The sequence below is a fragment of the Apostichopus japonicus genome, chromosome 7 (genome assembly GCF_037975245.1).
Source record: "Apostichopus japonicus isolate 1M-3 chromosome 7, ASM3797524v1, whole genome shotgun sequence".
NCBI lineage: Eukaryota > Metazoa > Echinodermata > Holothuroidea > Aspidochirotida > Stichopodidae > Apostichopus > Apostichopus japonicus.
The window spans coordinates 15,993,773-16,008,653 of record NC_092567.1 but is presented as its reverse complement, the minus strand read 5'-3'; the positions used below and the strand labels follow the sequence as shown (position 1 = coordinate 16,008,653).

The 14,881-nt window shown below is 39.8% G+C and overlaps 1 protein-coding gene and 1 long non-coding RNA gene across 2 annotated transcripts in view; both read left to right on the top strand.

The window, feature by feature from the left end:
• LOC139969477 (uncharacterized) overlaps window positions 1-14,881 on the top strand; it is a 128,081-nt gene that overhangs the window by 23,416 nt on the left and 89,784 nt on the right. The window lies entirely within an intron of this gene.
• On the top strand, window positions 125-14,224 carry LOC139969472 (uncharacterized). Its single transcript, XM_071974495.1, has 9 exons — window positions 125-689; window positions 2,255-2,534; window positions 3,282-3,436; window positions 4,245-4,349; window positions 5,149-5,282; window positions 7,800-7,999; window positions 8,758-9,446; window positions 9,840-10,012; window positions 11,070-14,224. The coding sequence occupies exons 1-9, from the start codon at window positions 327-329 to the stop codon at window positions 11,179-11,181; spliced, it is 2,211 nt and encodes a 736-aa protein (XP_071830596.1). The 5' UTR covers window positions 125-326; the 3' UTR covers window positions 11,182-14,224.

Sequence of the window (14,881 nt, the reverse complement as noted above, 5' to 3'; positions counted from 1 at the left end):
AGATTGTTATGATTTATTTGTTTTCAAACAAATTTAATCATCTGTACAAAAAAGGGCTTACATTTAACGGTCGTCCAATCGTCCGTGACGACCAAAACATGGCGTCGGACAACCTAAAACACTGCTTAGGTTGTCCGACAGACGACTAGCATTTGACGTGAGTGTTCAACACTTCAAACAAAACTCGGAAAATCCATTTTCTTTAAAATCAAAGACGGCAGGCCATCGGGGGTATAGTGGGCTACGACTCTCCAGAGGAGGATAATAGTAGCCATGATGAGAGCGAGAAGAAAGACGAAGAAGAAGAAGGTAAAAGTGAAACAGAGATGGAGCAAGTTGTGAAACAGACGGATGAAAAGGAGGTTCTCGGATCTGAGGATAATAAGGAAGAGAAGGAGGCAGAGAGTAAGAAAGAGCAGAATGGGAAACCAAGGGGAGAACAGGGCGAGAGAAGCGGGAAGAAAATATCAGAGGGAAAATCAAATGCCGATGACGACGAAGACGACGATGATCTGTCTCGCTACCAGCTCTTTGATGACGATGAGGATGAGAATGACAAGGGAGGCAGAAAGGAGGGCGGTGCCACAGAAGAAGAAGAAGATGAAAAAGGAGAAGAGGAGGAGGAGGATGTGGACGAAGATGTAGAAGATATTGATAAACAGCTGGAAGAAGAACTGGAGCAGAAAAAGGTATGAGACATGTGTTGAAGGGGACAGAGACTGGTGCAAGACATATGTTGAAGGGGACATAGACTGGTGTAGGACATGTGTTGAAGGGGACAGAGACTGGTGTAAGACGTGTGTTGAAGGGGACAGTTACTGGCATAAGACATCTGTTGAAGGGGGCAGAGACTGGTGTAAGACATGTGTTGAAGGGGACAGAGACTGGTGTAAGACGTGTGTTGAAGGGGACAGTTACTTGCATAAGACATCTGTTGAAGGGGGCAGAGACTGGTCTAAGACATGTGTTGAATGAGACAGTTACTGGTATAAGACGTGATGGATGGGACAGTTACTGGTGTAAGACATGTGTTGAAGGGGACAGTTACTGGTATGAGACATCTGTTGAAGGGGACAGAGACTGGTATTAGACATGTATTGAAGGGGACAGTTACTGGCATAAGACATCTGTTGAAGAGGGCAGAGACTGGTGTAAGACATGTGTTGAAGAGGACAGTTACTGGTATTAGACATGTGTTGAAGGGAACAGTTACTGGTATAAGACATATGTTGAAGGGGACAGTTACTGGTATGAGACATCTGTTGAAGGGGACAGTTACTGGTATGAGACATCTGTTGAAGGGGACAGAGACTGGTATTAGACATGTGTTGAAGGGGACAGTCACTGGTATAAGACATTTGTTGAAGGGGACAGCTACTGGTGTAGGACATGTGTTGAATGAGACAGTTACTGGTATAAGACATTTGTTGAAGGGGACAGTTACTGGAATACGACATGTGTTGAAGGGGACCGTTACTGGTATAAGATATCTGTTGAAGGGGACAGTTACTGTTGTAAGACATCCGGTGAATGAGACAGTTACTGACTAGTGTAAGCCATCCGTTGAATGAGACAATTATAGGTGTAAGACATTGGCTGAAGAGATAATTACTGGTACAGGGTACAGTAGATATCTTTTGAAAGATACAGTCTCTGGTTCAAGACATTTGTTGAACGAGACAGACATTAGTGTACAGTAAGACATCAGTTGATCGAGGCAGTCACCGATGTAGGACATCTGTTGAATAAGACAGTTTCTGGTGTAAGACATCTGTTGAATGAGACCCCAATTCTCTCCTATAAATCAGGAATCAGGGTTTGATGTAGCTGTTAGAATCATGCTAAGAAGCCGACGCAGCACCAAGAAGTATCAACCATTACTCTTAAGAATATTTGAATGAGAAAACTGGTTGTTTTTGTTTACAAACATTGCAAGGGTCATTCCTCAAATTTGGAGACCACCTTTTGATATGTTAATTTTTGGTATCCCTGCTCACACACGGGGTCAACTAGGTTAGACTCTACCTTAAAATATTTGGCAATTTTGAAAGTGTTGGCTATTCTCTCTGATGTGTCTGTTTTGTTCAGAAAACATCTGCTTAGCAATGTCACCCACCATCTTATAAAAAAATATGCTTTAGTTGTCTACAGTAACAGCTACTTTATAATGTACAGCAATGCAGAAACTGACATACTGAAACAGGCTATATAACATATTTTGTACGACCACCTGTAAATTATATCTGTTCTTCAGGCGGAGCTTAGAAAGTTGGAGCTCTTGGACACTGTCGAAACAGAAACGGAAGAGAAAGACATGATCAAAGAAGATGGAGAAGGTGAAGAACAGATGGAAGCTGTGGAAGAACAAAATGGAGATGAGGAGGAAGGGGAGGAGGAAGAGGAGGAGGAAGAGGATATTCAGAAACTGGAGTCGGATCTCAAGAGGAAGCTGGAAGAGTTGGGCGGGATCGACGAGCTGGAAGAGACTAAAGAGACGGTGAAAAGGAAGATAGAGGAGGTGGAAGATGGAGAAGGTGAGAACTTATCGTAAAAGAAGAGCAGAGAATAATCTATCCAGTAGCGCATTGCTAAAAGTAGAGCAGGGAATAAATATATCCGGTATCACATCGCAAAATGCAAAATTTGCTGTAAAGTGGAAACATATAGCAGGGTTCTTTTTGTTTGTAATATAGGAATTATAGTATTTTAGAGCAGACAAATTGCAGAGGTATACAAACTTGGAACACTAACTTATTCCCTGTAGAGGTGTGGTGGTTGTCCCTTGTGAAATTTTTTATAATACAGGAACTATATGGTATTTCAGAGCAGACAAATTGTAGAGGTATGCAAACTTGGAACACTAACTTGTCCCTTGTGATCGTATGAACATCAAGAGTCAGTTAATAACCGTGTAATGAACAGTGATGAAATTAAATTAAAGGCTGGATTTCAGGAATACAGATAGGTTAGGCCATATCATAGACCGCATCAAGTGTGTTCTATTGTATGAGGTATATTGAGTTATAGGTACTGTGTGATGTATGAACGAGGTTATCGGTAGTAGCGAGTGGTGTAAGTCCTAAAAAGACTCAGATAATGGAATTGAAAGGATCTCTAAAATTTTCCAGTTAGTTTGCTATGATTAATTGACTGATATTTAATTTAACAGGTAGAAAAGTCAGTCTAAAGATAAAGAAAGTAAGAAATTACCAAACTTAAGATTGATGAATATGCTGTTATGATTCATTGAGAAACATTATTTGGCTGATCTCATATTGCAGAAGCTATGGATGAGGATAAAGTGGAGATAATCCCACCCAAGAAGATGAGGACTGCAGGGTCAGTAGAGACGGTGGAGGTAGGAGTCCAGTGTGATCTTGAGACTCCAGAAGAATCCACGAGCAGGAAGAAGATGAAAGAAGAGGAACAGATGAAGGTATGGACTTGTTTATACTATACTTGTTATGGACCTGTTTTACTATACTTGTTATGGACTTGTTATACTATACTTGTTATGAACCTGTTATACTATACTTGTTATGGACCTGTTATACTATACTTGTTATGGACCTGTTATACTATATTTGTTATGGACCTGTTGTACTATACTTGTTATGGACCTGTTATACTATACTTGTTATGGACTTGTTATACTATTGCATTAAGATAAACAGGTTGACATACATATTGACAGGTTACCTGTAGTATATTTTGACCCTCTGGTGCCATAACTCAATGACAATTTGTCTGTACCTTTAATGTTTACACACGAAGAGGAGAGGTGGGTGGTGGGAAAGGGTGAAGAACTTGAGCGCCAATGAACAGGAGTTGGCACACCTATGGACAGAGGTACAGTAAAAGAAAGAAAGTGCTTGAAGGGGAATGAAGATGTGTTGAATGTTGGATGACTGTTGTCATTTAAAGAAGGAAACTGGGAGATATAAAACAGACGCTGAAGACCAGCTTGTCTTAGAGATGAGCAGACCTACCCTTTGAGGTAGCCCAATGGACAAGCAGATCATATCCAGTGTGTGATACCCTTAATCATAAATTTATCGTTTCCAGCTACTATCATTGCTATGGTGACAGATTTGTATAGAAACCCTTCACTTTCTCCCCTCGCTCACACCCTCCTACCCCATGCCCCCTTCCTCCAATTTCGTCAATCATCTTCTCGATTAGAAGGAGGGAATTGTCCATTGTTGAGAGGCTTAATATGTTGGATTTTCCTTTCTGTTTTTTAGACAAAAATAGTGGACCTGGCTTCAACACTCACCAGCAAACTGCAATTCTTAGGCATAAGCAAGAAAGGTCTCACCAAGTTCCAGCTTCTTCTCATCTCTACAGAAGTAAGTGTTTAGTAAAGCCCTTTAGCTTACATTAAGCTTGGTGTGTAATTCTGTTATACCTCATCTCGATGAAAGAGAGTGCGAGGACTAGCACTTTATTTGTAACTTTAGTACCCTCTGTGTGTGTTTTATGGTGTAGACCTAACTACTACACAGAACTGCTAGTCTTTCACTTGAGTTTATGTTAACCATTGCCTTTAAAACCTGAAGGGATATTGTTGTGTCCGAATTTGATTGCTTAAGGCAAATACTGGGAAATATTCTGCATCTTTCTGTCAAAAATGCATCCTCATAGCATTTTGAAAGGCAAAGAAACGAAAATATGTCAAATTTATTGCAATTTTTTTTGGGGGGGGGGAATGGACTTGGCGACAACAGATTCAATGATGTTGTGATGGCGGTTGAGCTGTGAAATGTCTTCGCTTTTCTTTACAATAATATTAAACTCATTTATCGACAAAGGAAAGTAATATTTTTACAGAATAGCTTTGTCTACCAATGCTGGTCTTTTGATAGATTGTAAAAAAGTTTTATCGTCAAAGAAGAACGCAAGGCCAGCTCAACTAGTCGGTTTGTGATGTCGTCAGCTGTGTCACATCACCATATCCCTCCCACCTTCTGGTTTGGAAGAGATTCATCTGTTTCCACAAAGTTTCCCGACAATGTCAGAATGATTGCGAGTGTCGTTAGGTCGTCTCGTTTCCGCCCGTTTCGACCGGCGTTTACAAGAGGATGACTTTTACATTGATGATGTTTCTCATTGTTTTTATGTCGCCTTTCTGTTTGATCTTATCTTCAGACAAGAATCCAAGACTGGAGGGAAGGCCTGTTGGAGAGCAAGCACCTGATAAGGAAACTGGAGACGGCAGACTGGGAATTGGAACGTTACGAGAGCGAAGCCGCACCCCGCGGATGGAGTTGCCATTGGGACAGGTACGGTTTACGTTTTGGTCTTTATCTGGCCTCACCGTACCTTTGAACAATGAACTGCTACGATTTGCTTTGAACAATATTTTTTTGCACACTCTGCTGTCAAATTTTCACAGCGTCAGAAGATATTGCCCATTGGAAAAGTGACAGGACAGTGTCGATGCCTTACATCCAGTTCACTTATATTGGGTCCCCCAGCAGTCCTTTAAAAAGACAACAATTTTAGTTGCTCCTTAAATGTGGACCCACCTTACCTAAAGAGAGCTGCCTCTGTACCGATATCCCTTATAAAGTATCAAGAACAAAATTAGAGGGCCATAACCCCCCCCCCCCCCCTCCCTACCATACCTTATCCTGAACCACTTTGTCATAGTGTTTCTAACCTCCATTCCTTACAAAGTGATTCAGTTCACAGACAAATGGCTTTTATCCCATATCCACTATAAGTCATCAAGCTTGCAAAACTAGGGAGGACTTTAACATGTCGAGTCCCTCTGCACTGGACTCTGACCTTCTATCAAATTGCGGTAGCCTATTTTGATGTTGACATAGAATCTTAAAATCCTGATAATGACCAAGTTTATAGGAACCAACTTAGTTATAAATAAATAGAATTGCTAGATTGTCCTTTCCCTCTCCCTGTGTCAGACGAGTTCTTTCTAGTCTATCTTCCCAAAGGAAATAAATTCATAGGACGGTAAAATGGGTCTAGGCTTGGTTTTTCCTTTGAATCTAATCTTTGATTCTTTCCATACCCTGTACCCTCTACTCAACAGCCCCCCCCCATTTCCTTGGTCCCCACATTTTGACTGCTAAGGCTATAGGTAAAGAACTCTACAATCTTCTCATGCCCTCCCGTGGCCCATGGTTAAACCTGTTTAGTGGGTCACCCCACCGAGGATTTTGGGGGTCAATGAACCGGATCTGACATCCCATAGGGATGCGCTTTGCAAACATTTCTTTCTCTCCTGTGATGATGGAACATCTTAAGTAGATGTAGTTCTAGAGCCTTGGACTTGGTGGAAGTGACTGGAGGGAGACTACCAAGGTCAGAGGTCATTTGGCAGTGATGTCTGAAGAGCTGGATCCCGGTACGGTCAGTCTGTTACCTTTCATTATTTTGTAAGGCCAGTGTGGTACAACTTGGTGAGTCATCCACACAATAAATCATTTATAATGTTCTTATTATTGTCATATGTGTGAAATTGTAGAATTTTTTTATTTATTTTTTTCCGTTAAGTACATTAATTATTTGCTTTGGTCATATTCCATGCGTCTACCGTCTGTCGGTAAAGATTTAATGTTGCTTGACATCTGTTGAACCAACAGACTATTTGTGTCTTATATGTGTATTAGATAAAAGTGTTTGTGTTTCGTTGAAGGTTTCGGTAGCGGGAGGGGAGATAAGAGCTGACATAGTATTATGTAATGATTCTTCCCTGATCCTTGCCTCGTAAGAATGGGTCAGGAGGGGGAGTTTAAAATATTAAATGAAAAAATAAAGTTAAAAGAATAATGAATAAAACCTCTAATTTACTGAGAGCTTTCAACTGACACTTGTGAACATCCTCCAGACATCACTTAGTAATAACCAAGAAGGCATAAAGTAGCTGCTGTCACTTTGTCATAATGATTAAGTAAACCTCTGTTTTATTAATTAAAGTTCTCAGCTCATGTGGTTCTTTGGGATCGTCCAAGCATTAAGTAAACCATCAAACTCACTGATAGCTCATCAGTTATTTGTAGTGGTAAAGAGCTAAACCTGACATGTGCTTTGAAATCTGATAGTTACCAAAATGGCCTGTCTACAGTACTAAACAGGACAGTAACATTATCCTGTAGTTGTCTTACAACAGATTTGAAGTCGGGTAATTTGAGAAGGTTGTCTTTTCCTTCAAACCCTGTAGGACTTTAACAGACAAATGAGGTAAAAAAGAGAAGGAAAAGGATTGTAGAAAGCATGTTTAGGTAAATTTAGAGGGCCTGATCCCTCTAGGACCAAAACATCAGGCCCTCAAAACTTTAAGATAAGAAAAAAAGGGTATCTCGCTCAGTGATATGTTGATGATTCTTGGTAGAGTCCTGTAATTGTGCGACTCACAGTGAATGTTGTCCGAGTCGCTAACATAGCTGGCTCAATCAGTGATACATTTAGAGAAAGTTGGAAGAGTGAGCTAAAATGGTGCCTCACTTGGTTATCCACACATGAATGTTGGCATTGCCTTTGCAACTCATGTATTTTTTTTGGGGGGGGGGGGGAATTTGTAGTAGTTTCATTGGTGACTCACAAATGATGCATTGCTGAAAGTTTACAGAGTCAACAGTAAGTCGTCTGACTTATTGATGTTTTTTTTTATTTTTATGCTCGACTCTCTCTCTCTTTTCTCCTTGGTAATTTTAGCAGCAGCATCATCTTCTTCATCATTATCATCATCAACTCCTTCTGATTTTTCTAATTCATCTTCCCTGTCTCTCTATCATGTTCCCCTTTTTTTTGTTTTCCTCTCTTGACCCTGACAGGAACCACAAGCAGTACTTCTACATGAAGCAGTCCACGGGAGAGTCCCAATGGGAGTATCCTCTGGAGGCCATGCAACTGGAACAGGAGAAGATAGGCGTCACGGGCAAGGAAGACTCGCAGGCAGCCTTCACTCTGGCGTCGTCTGTAGAGGGCGCTGTTTACAACAAGGATTCGCTGTTGAACATGATTTCGTCTACTGGTAAGCTCCACAAAGTCGATCCAAAAGCATCTGTAAGAAATGAGAGACAAGCGTTTCAACGGCATTGGTCAAAACGTCGATGCCACCAGAGTATATCCCTGGCATTAATGTTGCTAGTGAAAGGAACAGTTGATGGCCATGACCTTATACATGTAGGGGTTAATGATAGGGTTTATGGAACTTATAAAGGTGCAGGTACTACACAGTTACAACAGCTTCAGTGAAAATTTTAGGAATGTGAAGCTTACTAGTGCTGAGATGCATTATGTTATAATCAAACTGAATTATAAAAATTACTAGAACAAGAACAATTGTGGCCGTGGCTTCCGTATGAGACCAAAATGTGTTTATCTATAGTAGTGTCTGTTGCGATGGTGAGAATTTGTTTTTAGGAATGTGTTACCGAAATAGTCGGAACAATGCTGTAATTGACAACAAGATTCAGTGTAGCTGTTTACAAACTGAATATGTTTTTGATACTTTTTTATTTTGATAGGAATGTGTTTGTTATCTAGAATAAGTCTGCTCTTGGTTTCGTTGTGTCACTTTGGAGAGTCAAATTCAAAGGGGAGTGCCATTGATCAGGTGATATAAAGATAGATTTGCTATGCGCATCTTCTATAACCATGACAGCATGTTTTAATAATTGTTTTTTCAGTCTATTTCAGAGCTGGCGATGTCACAGTAACCAATGTGAGAAAAGATGCATTCTCAATAAAGGCAATGTTGACACCTTTCTGTTCTACTTGTCTCCACAGAGGGAAGCAAACAAGAAGTTTCCTCCGAGGTGACCACAAAGAAGAGCAGCAAAAAGGGAAAATCCAAAGTGAAGAAAAAACTTAAGGAGGCACCAATCACCGTGAAGGAAGAAGCTCCCCCTCCGCCTATCCCAGCCTTGGAGGTGTTAGCTGTGGCCCCACCTCCCCCTCCAGAACCAGACTCAGTCTCTAATCCTCCTCCTCCACCCCCACCCTCAGAACCTTACCCTCCTCCCCCTCCAGACGAGCCTCCACCACCAGGGACTGAGTTGGATATACCCCCTTTGCCACCCTCCCCACCACCACCGCCTCCAGATGATGGCGACGTCCCGCCCCCTCCGCCCCTATCTCCATCCCCTCCTCTGCCATCGTCGGAATCAGATCCTCATTTACCAGCCAGCCTAGCAGCGCCACCTCCACCGCCTCCTCCAGCGCCCCCCGAAGACGAATTGGAGGAACCAGCCGCACCCCCTCCGGAACCAGAGAGCAATGTGGCTATCATAGGTAAACCACAGTTGATCTACGATCAAGCACAGCTGTCCTCCTTGCCTCAGTTGTATAGCGCCCAACCGACGTTTGACAACATCGATGGTGAACCAGTGGATGAGACGACCGCTTCCCCCGACAGCTCAGTAGAACCAAAGACAGCCAAGAAAGGCAGCAAGTCTAAGAAACTTAAAAAAGCTAAGGTATGGATTAGATTCAGCCTTTATATATTAATAAATTCATATCTGCTTTCGATGTGATAGTTGAGAAAACAATTTTTAAATTTAAATATCATATGAAAGGAAGCCCAATGCATATTATCAACTCATCTTTTCCTTCTGAAATAATAATTAAGAACATCTTGCTTCAAAGTGTCACTTGCAAGAAAGCCAAAAGTATTAGGCAATGTACATACTTGGGTATTTACCATTTGATGCAATATTGAAATATTCATGATTTCTCTTCTGTTTTTGATAGAAGGGCAGTCATCTTATCGAAGTATATATTTAATAGGGCTTTTTTTCATATGCTGTTTGTTTTTTTCCTCCCACCATTTGTTAAACAACATTTTTCTTGTCTTACTCTCTTGATCTTAGGAGAAAAAACTTTTAGCCAAGAAGAAGATTCCTCACTCCCTAGTCGAGAAATGGAAACAGATCAAACAGGAGCAAGCCAAGGAAGAGGAAGGGAGCTCGTCGTCCGAGGAGGAAGACCACAAAGTAGTAAACCAGAAGAGAATATTGGAATGGAAGAAAGATCAAATTGAAAAGTATGTCAAGAGAGTTAAATCACCAGAGGTTTTCTGAAAGGCATAGGGTTTCAATTCAATTAAAAACTACTTCTCATTTTGGAATGGGGGGTAGGGGGAGGTTTGGTTGGTACTGGGTGCCACTATGACCAAGCGATGAGTGGGAAAATCCCACAATGTGACTAAATGATCTCTATGGTTAGACCAAGTTCACTTGTTACTAATAAGGCAGCCGTCAACAACTGTTCAATCCAGACAATATTGTCATTTAAAAGTTAATGTGAATAATATTTTCTTCTTTTTTTTTGCTTTTCGTTCACAAACCTTTCGTATGCCCAGTTTCCTAATATCCGGTACAATATCAGCTGAGTGAAGTTAGAGATGGTTTTTTTTTTTGTGTGGTACCTCTCCTATCTTTACTGGTGGAGGTGATTGGTTCCAACAGATTTAAGTAATTTCAACACAAAATGCAATTTTAAGAAAGTACATGTGCTCTCATTCTGATTCCTTGATTATTCACCCATACAAGTAAGCATAGTTACAAACAGTGGATTGTTCATGTGTAGAATGTGGCAATGAAGGGAGTGCTATCTAGTTGTTCAATCAGCCTAGACACTTGAAGAGGGTAACACCGTCTACCTCAATTATTGATTACATATCAGGCTAACCCCAACTAAATCTGCATATCAAGCTAATCCCAACTAAATCTGCATATAAGGCTAACCCCAACTAAATCTGCATATCAGGCTAACCCCAACTTAACCTACCACAATCGTTTACATATGAGTAACCTTTGACTGCACTGATATCACTAAGACAATGTTGAGCATGGCATTTAGAGTGCGGAGTTATCTTTTGTCACTGCCCTGTGCCATATTGGAATGTACAGTCGGTCCCTTGCCATACACATTGTAACCAGCATTCCTAATCTTACAAAAAATGCATATAGCTAAAGCAATGTGTCCAGGGGTTGTGTCAAAAAAGGCCCAGCTGGGCACCAATTGGTTCAGTAGTTGCGATTGGTTGATCGTTATATTTTAATATATCTATATCTATATCTATATTTGACTCTTTTCAGGGGTAAGGCCCAGTACAATGCCAACTTTGAGACAATCAGAGGTGATTGGAGAGAGAGGTTGCAGAAAAAGAAGAAGAAGAAGAAGGGAGTAGTAGGAGGAGGAACAAGCTAAGCATCTTCCAGGAAAATTAATTAACCAACCATGGAACTAAACGAAACTGTGATAAAACAGCTCTGGAATTTGTATCGGACTAAAGAATGGAACTAGGAGAACGTTTCTTCATTCCTGCCCGACTTTGTTTTTGCTTTCTCTTTTTGATTTCATTCCCGAAGCTGTCCCCGGTCATGTTAATATGTTAGTCTTACGTACAAATGTTATTCATCAGTTAGTCTTACATACAACATTTCTTCATCAGTTCATTTTAAAGGTAGTGAGTATTGTTTAGCAAATATGCTAGAGAATTGAACAAATGGGAAAGTATTGCTGAATCATCAAAGAGCTGATTTACTGCCAACGGTCTCAAGGAAATATTACTTCTGTGTGCTGTTTGCTTAAATCTTAAATGTCAGACTAGGAATTAGATATTATGAAATCTTGGAATTTAAAGTAAACGTTTTACAGAAAAGTTGTGAGCACACCGAAGTGTTCAATGTTCAATACTGATTTCTTTTTCAAATAGTAATGTGTAAAGGTTATTGGCAAGGCACTTTGAGTGAATTGTTATATATGACACTGATATTTGAATTTCTAACATTGATCATGATCAGTAAGATGAAAAGAGAGTCTGTGTCTGTGCCACCAATGTTTAGGTCTACTTTCAGTCTACTGTCTACTATTAAAGGTCTACTTTCAAAGAGAATGCTTCTCTCTCTCTCTTTGTAAATAAAACTTATGAACAGACCAAGAGTTGCCTTTTCATGCCATGTGGTTATCTGAGGTTGGAAGTTAATATATATATTCTTATCATCGACTCTTGAATATTGCATTGCATTGCACGGGTGATTTGAAATGTCTTGGTAGGTGTTGAGAGAATATTCAATCTTGGATCATAGCTCTTCCCAAAACTGTAAGATAAAGAGACCAAGAGTTGCCTTTGATGCAAGGTGATTATCTGATGTCAAACTTGGATCTTAGCAGGCCTCTGTACTGGTTAAGTTTCAGTATAGCACATATTAACACTGTCATTAAGTATCCTTTGGTGGCTATGGAAGTGCTATTCAAATCTTGAATAATTACAGTCACAGAACATTAACAATCATTGTTGTGTGGAAATGCTGTAATCCTTACCACAGTGGCATGGCAGACCATAAAGGCTCACCAAATTTGCATTGAAAGTCCCCCCAGAATTTACCGCGATTGGAACAAGTCCTCAATGGATTCAATGAAGTCTTTCAAAAGCCAGCAACAATTTGTAATGAAGTCCTTTATTGTTGCTATTGTAGTCTTAAACTTGCCCTTTTTATCATTTGATAAGAAACATTTTGCTCGTACTCTGTGAGTTAACTTTACTTAATATAACTCATAGGTAATAAACAAAGACTTCTTCCTAGTTTTGTATTCTAAGGATAACAGTTCAAACTAACAAACCTTCCATCTGTAATATTTGATTTGGGACATGTAAAGAAAGAGGGCAATAATGTCAAGTTATAGAATTCCCAGCTGGCTAGTGGTTTGCTGGATTTAGTGTCAAGACTGCTAAGCAAGTTGAATATTTGAGAAATACTTTCACAGATACACCTGTACACAACACACAAACTCTCTTAATTATGCTTATTATGGTTGTCAAATTTTATTCAAGTTTGAACTCTTAATTCCTTTGTCTTTGTCATATGTTTGCACATTTCATTCAATGATGTAAAGAAGTTTTCTCACAGCTTTATTTCAGTCATGAGCTTTTTCCGCGAATTCGCGGTATATACGTGATTTCTTTTCTAACTCGGGGACAAAAACTATTATCCTAACACACTGTAGCATACGCAAACTGGAGCCTATACCGCAAAGTTTTGCAAAGTTCCGTGATTTTTTTTGTTACCCCAGGCTCATCCCTGTTATTTACAATTTGTATACTTATATTGTCATTACAAAGTATCACATTATGTCACTTTCAGCGTTTGAAGTTCAATTGGTCCATCAAAGGAACAGGTTTTGCAAAAGGCTGTTATCCTACTTTTGTGATCTATGAGGGTTATTATTACCGTGTGGGAAGATCATGGTACTGTATGGTACAGGTAGTAGTGTTGTATATCACCGTATCTGATCAGTGCCATGATTAAGTTTATTGGATTGCAACTTGAAGTGAGTCCACATTCAACGGAAAGGTGATGTCAATGCTACAGTACGGTATTCATTTCCTAACTGTCATTTAATCACAACAAGGTTCCAAAGCAAAGAGTTTGCTCATCGTGTGTTGTTCTTACATAACATTTGCAACTGGTATGGTGTAGATACATGAAATCTGTTATCTATACCAAGATCTGTTTTGATGCATTCAGGCATTGACCCAGGAGAAGTGGATTGAGTTAAACCTCCCCTGTCCCTCTTTTAACTCTACACAAAAATGGTAAAAGTAGTGATTAGCACAACTGGGCATGTAGACCTAATTTATAGCCTAAATATGTCTCACACTTTGATTTTTTTCTGGGGAAAACCCCTACACCGGAGTAGGTTTCAATACATATCCTCAGCACCGCCACCTTTCAGAATGCTGGATCCTACCTTGCATACGTAAATATGCTGTGTAAAATCAATTGAAATTGAAAGAAATCATGGAATTTAATGAAAGAATGGTTGAATATAGTATATCATCTTTGTGTCATACTTAGTATTCACATCATTTAGTATGATATATGACCGAATAATGATGAGTCATTTGAAGTGAAAGTAATTTTTTATTTTTTTGGTCTTTCCTTTCTTTGTGTTCAGAGTCATAGAACATGGCTATGATGTGTTTTGTTTGCATAATCCCATAGAGGGAGTTATTGTAAACGAATACATGACACGTAAAAAGTAAGAAGTTATAAAGGTGATCCTTGAATACAAAGTTGTCATTCACGATGTTACTTAACAGTAACGTATAAGGATGTGAATGACCAATATTACAGGTGGATCATTTGTGGCCAACTGTTAGTGGAACTGGTTCCATCATAAGATGGGTTTATAATGTAAATATGTTGATGTATTCTGAATACACACGAAACGAAAACATCGCTAATAATCTTCTTTTTAACTTGTCATTCCTGAATGCCGACACAATTTACCCTAGAGAAGTGTATCCAAATGTTTACAGCGGCGATATTCACTGGCCATGTATATATTGGCACGTGGCATTTACCTATAGATGAACCAATATTACTACGTCACCTTGGCAGAAGCAAAACTTGTTGTAGCTCACTCCCAAACTGGCTGAATAAAATGTTGAATCCAGTGGCGTAGCTAGACACCCTCACCCCAATATTTGTCAGCCCCAGCCCAAAAACTATTGTCGGAAAACTTTTTTTAAAGCAGTTTCTGTCTACTTCCTAGAACCCAACCTTCACAAGCAATAACATAATAATGTTATACAGTGTATCTCCTACCTTCTCTCTGTATCCACTTACAGTTTATCTCCTACCTCTCCTCTTCCCCCTGTTTGTTTCTTTCTTCTCTCCATCCTAAGTCCACTAATCCTCTTACTTCAATCTATTTTGTGTTCACCCTGCTCATTAATCTGTTTGTATCATGTGTTTGTATTTGTCCCTTGTAGTTTATGTCACTTGTCATTCAGCCTCTGATCTTTCTAGGATCGAAACATCAGGCCCCTTACTTTTACACAAGTAAAACGTTGGTTAACAACAAAAGAAGACTTGGGCCTTTAATGGAAATTAGATTATCT

Bases quoted from the DNA above. Each gene is read 5' to 3' on its own strand.
- LOC139969472 (XM_071974495.1), top strand. From the start codon at position 327: ATGGAGCAAGTTGTGAAACAGACGGATGAAAAGGAGGTTCTCGGATCT. The intron at 690-2,254 runs GTATGAGACATG...TCTGTTCTTCAG, and splicing joins AAGAACTGGAGCAGAAAAAG to GCGGAGCTTAGAAAGTTGGA. The intron at 9,447-9,839 runs GTATGGATTAGA...TCTTGATCTTAG, and splicing joins AGAAACTTAAAAAAGCTAAG to GAGAAAAAACTTTTAGCCAA.